General features: G+C 36.3%; 1 protein-coding gene across 3 annotated transcripts in view; it reads right to left on the reverse strand.

Annotated features, from left to right (window-relative positions):
• Positions 1 to 3415, reverse strand: part of ATF2 (activating transcription factor 2) — a 107729-nt gene that overhangs the window by 37942 nt on the left and 66372 nt on the right. For all 3 annotated transcript variants that reach the window (XM_012650752.1, XM_012650750.1, XM_012650751.1), the window contains 2 exons: positions 1227 to 1405; positions 517 to 631 (listed from right to left, as the gene is read on the reverse strand). In XM_012650752.1, coding sequence (XP_012506206.1) covers positions 517 to 631; positions 1227 to 1405 — 294 coding nt within the window. The remainder of the gene's footprint in view (positions 1 to 516; positions 632 to 1226; positions 1406 to 3415) is intronic.

Below are 3415 nucleotides of genomic sequence, written 5' to 3' on the forward strand. Positions count from 1 at the left end.
CAAACTCCTGGGCTCAAGCAATCCTACTGCCTCAGCCTCCCAAGTAGCTAGAACTACAGGCATGCGCTACCATGCCCGGCTAACTTTTTCTATATATTTTTAGCTGTCCAGCTAATCTCTTTCTATTTTTTTTAGTAGAGACGGGGTCTCGCTCTTGCTCAGGCTGGTCTCGAACTTCTGAGCTCAAACGATCTGCTTGCCTAGGCCTTCCAGAGTGCTAAGGTTACAGGCATGAGCCACCATGCCCAGCCAGGAATATGGTTCTTAATATTAAAAAAATAAGGAAAACAAAGATTTTTTGGGGTAAGAAAATATGTTTTCTATCCAATTATGCTTATCTTGAATAGTATATGCTATTACCATAAATATCAATGAATAAATACTATCCATCACTAACAAGTACTCTGTTAAATTCAGTTCCATTAGCCAATCAAGCAGCCCCAACTGTATTTCCTGATTACTTTACAAAGACCCATTTTGCTATAAAGATTTAAATAGTCTACATTTCTAACTTACTGGGACTGCAGCTGGAACATGCACATTAGAACTTGTAATTGATGCAGGAATAGCAACAGGCATGGTTTGTCCATTAGGAAGATGTAACAGAAGAGGAAATGGGCCTGGTACAGGGCTAATAAAAACAAAAGAAGGGAAATTAAAGAAAAGAGATCCATACCAATTATCTCTTCAAAATACAGCAGTATTTTTTACTCCTATCATATCATTTAAAAATAAATTTTCTAACCACTGCAAAGCAAACTATAAAATTTAATTATTTTAAATTGCATCTTAAATGTAGCAGTATTAAGAAAAGGGGGAAAAAATTAGTGATTTACTTAAGACAATCTCCAATTCATAAAATGAGAAAAATTCTCATCTGAAAGGTCTTGGGAGTTACTTGTAAGAAATGAAAGAAATGTCATCTGGTGATGGAGTAATTTTATATGTTTTATGTGAAATATGAAAATAAGAAATCACCTTAAATTTACATTCTATTTTGATTTGTTTTTAACTAAATTTTAGATATTTATTTTCCCATGTATTAGATAATATTTATATTAAAGGAAAGACTACCCAAGTACTTTTTCCAAAAGTCAAAGCATGCAGATCTCACAAACACGCTCCCCCTTGGGTACAATTTGAATAACTAAATGTCTTAGGAAAAATTATAACAAGAAAAACTTACTAATGCATATATGTTTCAATGATTGGCCTGAATCACTTACACAATTGGCCTGTTGGAGGATGGTGCCTGGGTGATTACAGTACTTGAGGTTGGTGAAGGTACTGCCTGTTGAATAATTACACTTGAGTCAGAACTTGTAAGCAGCACGTTAGGAACCTGTAATGAAGCTGGACGAACAATAGCTGATGTGGGCTGTGCAGTTTGTGCCAACGGTACTTCCTATTAAACAATGAAATAAAGAAAGGGTGGTATTTAAACATGCCAATCAATTCATGTACCTTTGTGAACAGAATGTAACAAACTTCTAAAAGCATCTATGGGATAATACTTAACCCCAAAAGTAAATTAATATCTAAAATTAACTAAAAGAAAATTTTAGAAACAGCTGTAAAGGTCCAAATGTAATGTTCAATTAATATTTTAATTTTTAAAAATATGAGGGCTTTTTTTTAGTACAACTTTTTTTCCTATCAATCCAGAAATAAGTTAGGCTAGGCAACTTGGCTATGATTCCGTGAGAATTTTAGTAAAATATAAAAATACAATCCATTCTCATGGAATCATGGAATTTAAAATTTAAAATCTGCCTAGTCTTACTCCCTCATTATACTATACAGAGAAGAAATAGGTCCAGGGAGACTATGTTATGGTTAACACAAATTCAATAACAGAAATGCTTAAAAATACTTTAAAGCAATACAAATATTTGCTAATCTCAGGTAGCTACCCCTTCTATAGCAGTAATTCCTCAACATCAAAAGGCCAAATAATATTGGTATCTTGAATGTAAAATAAATAATTACTGCAGTGAGAGCTTTCCAAATTAAAGGAAAATAGAATTTGTGAGTCAGCCAGGACCTTAAAGATGGTATTCGTCCAGTTTTACAGATTAGGAAACAAAGAGATTAAAGGGTCCTACCCAGAACTCCTTAACAGTTAGCATAAAAATGGGGTCTACTGTGTTCTTTAAGTTGGCCTGTATGCTGCCACTTATTGTTGAAATCTTATTAAGCTACAAAGGAAGGATAAACTAGTACTACTATTGTAATTTCATTTATTCAACAAGTTGAGAATTTATAACATGCCCTTAAATACTAGTAGGAAGAGAGAGGCAATAAACAAGTAAAACAAACTAAAAGAAAATTTCAAAATATAGTAAGCGTTACGTGTTATGGAATAACAAGTCCAAGTCTGGGCATGGTGGCTCATGCCTGTAATCCCAACACTTTAGGAGGCTGAGGAGGGAGAACTGCTCAAGCCCCAGGAGTTTTCAGAGCAGCCTGGGTAACATAGGGAGACCTTGTCACTACAAAAACTTAGCTGGGCATGGTGGCATGAACCTGTAGCCCTACCTACTTGGGAGGCTGAGGCAGGAGGATCATGTAAGCCAGGAGTTAGAGGCTACGACTGCACCACTGCACTCCAGCCTGGGTGACAGACTGAAACCCTGTCTCTTTAACAAAAAAAAAGAAAAAAAGAATAAAAAAGTGCAATGTAATAAAGAGTGGAATTAACTGAGGGTAAGGCAGAGTCCACTACTTTAGATAGTGAAGGAAGATGAGCTTCTTTGCAAAGATTGTATTTGAAATGATACTAAAAGGATAAGGAGCATTTCCTTCTAGGAAGCAATACCACATATAATGACTTGAGGCAGGAAAAAGCTCGGCCTATTTGATGAACACAATGCAGTGTCATGAGGTGAGGATGAATGGATAGACAAGTCTAGATCAAAGAGGGCTTATGGTAAGGAGTGTGAATTATCTTAAAATACAATGGCAAACCACTGAAGGATTTTAAGCAGGGAAATGATATAACTTAACCTATTATAAAAAACTTGCAGAAAATAGAATGGAGATGAAAGCATTAATTCCAGTTAGAATGTAATTGTTAATAACCCAAGTAAAAAATAATAATGGCTTGGCCTAAAGTGGTGACACTGAACACAGAAGAGGATAAGATTTAGGATATAGGCCGGACGCAGTGGCTCACGCCTGTAATCCTAGCACTCTGGGAGGCAAAGGCGGGTGGATTGCTCAAGGTCAGGAGTGAGAGACCAGCTTGAGCAAGAGCGAGACCCCATCTCTACTGAAAAATAGAAAGAAATGATCTGGACAACTAAAAATATATATATAGAAAAAATCAGCCAGGCATGGTGGCACATGCCTGTAGTCCCAGCTACTTGGGAGGCTGAGGCAGTAGGATTGCTTGAGCCCAGGAGTTTGAGGTTGC

This window comes from Propithecus coquereli, unplaced genomic scaffold (assembly GCF_000956105.1).
Source record: "Propithecus coquereli isolate 6110/MARCELLA unplaced genomic scaffold, Pcoq_1.0 Scaffold34, whole genome shotgun sequence".
In the NCBI taxonomy this organism is placed as follows: Eukaryota; Metazoa; Chordata; class Mammalia; order Primates; family Indriidae; genus Propithecus; species Propithecus coquereli.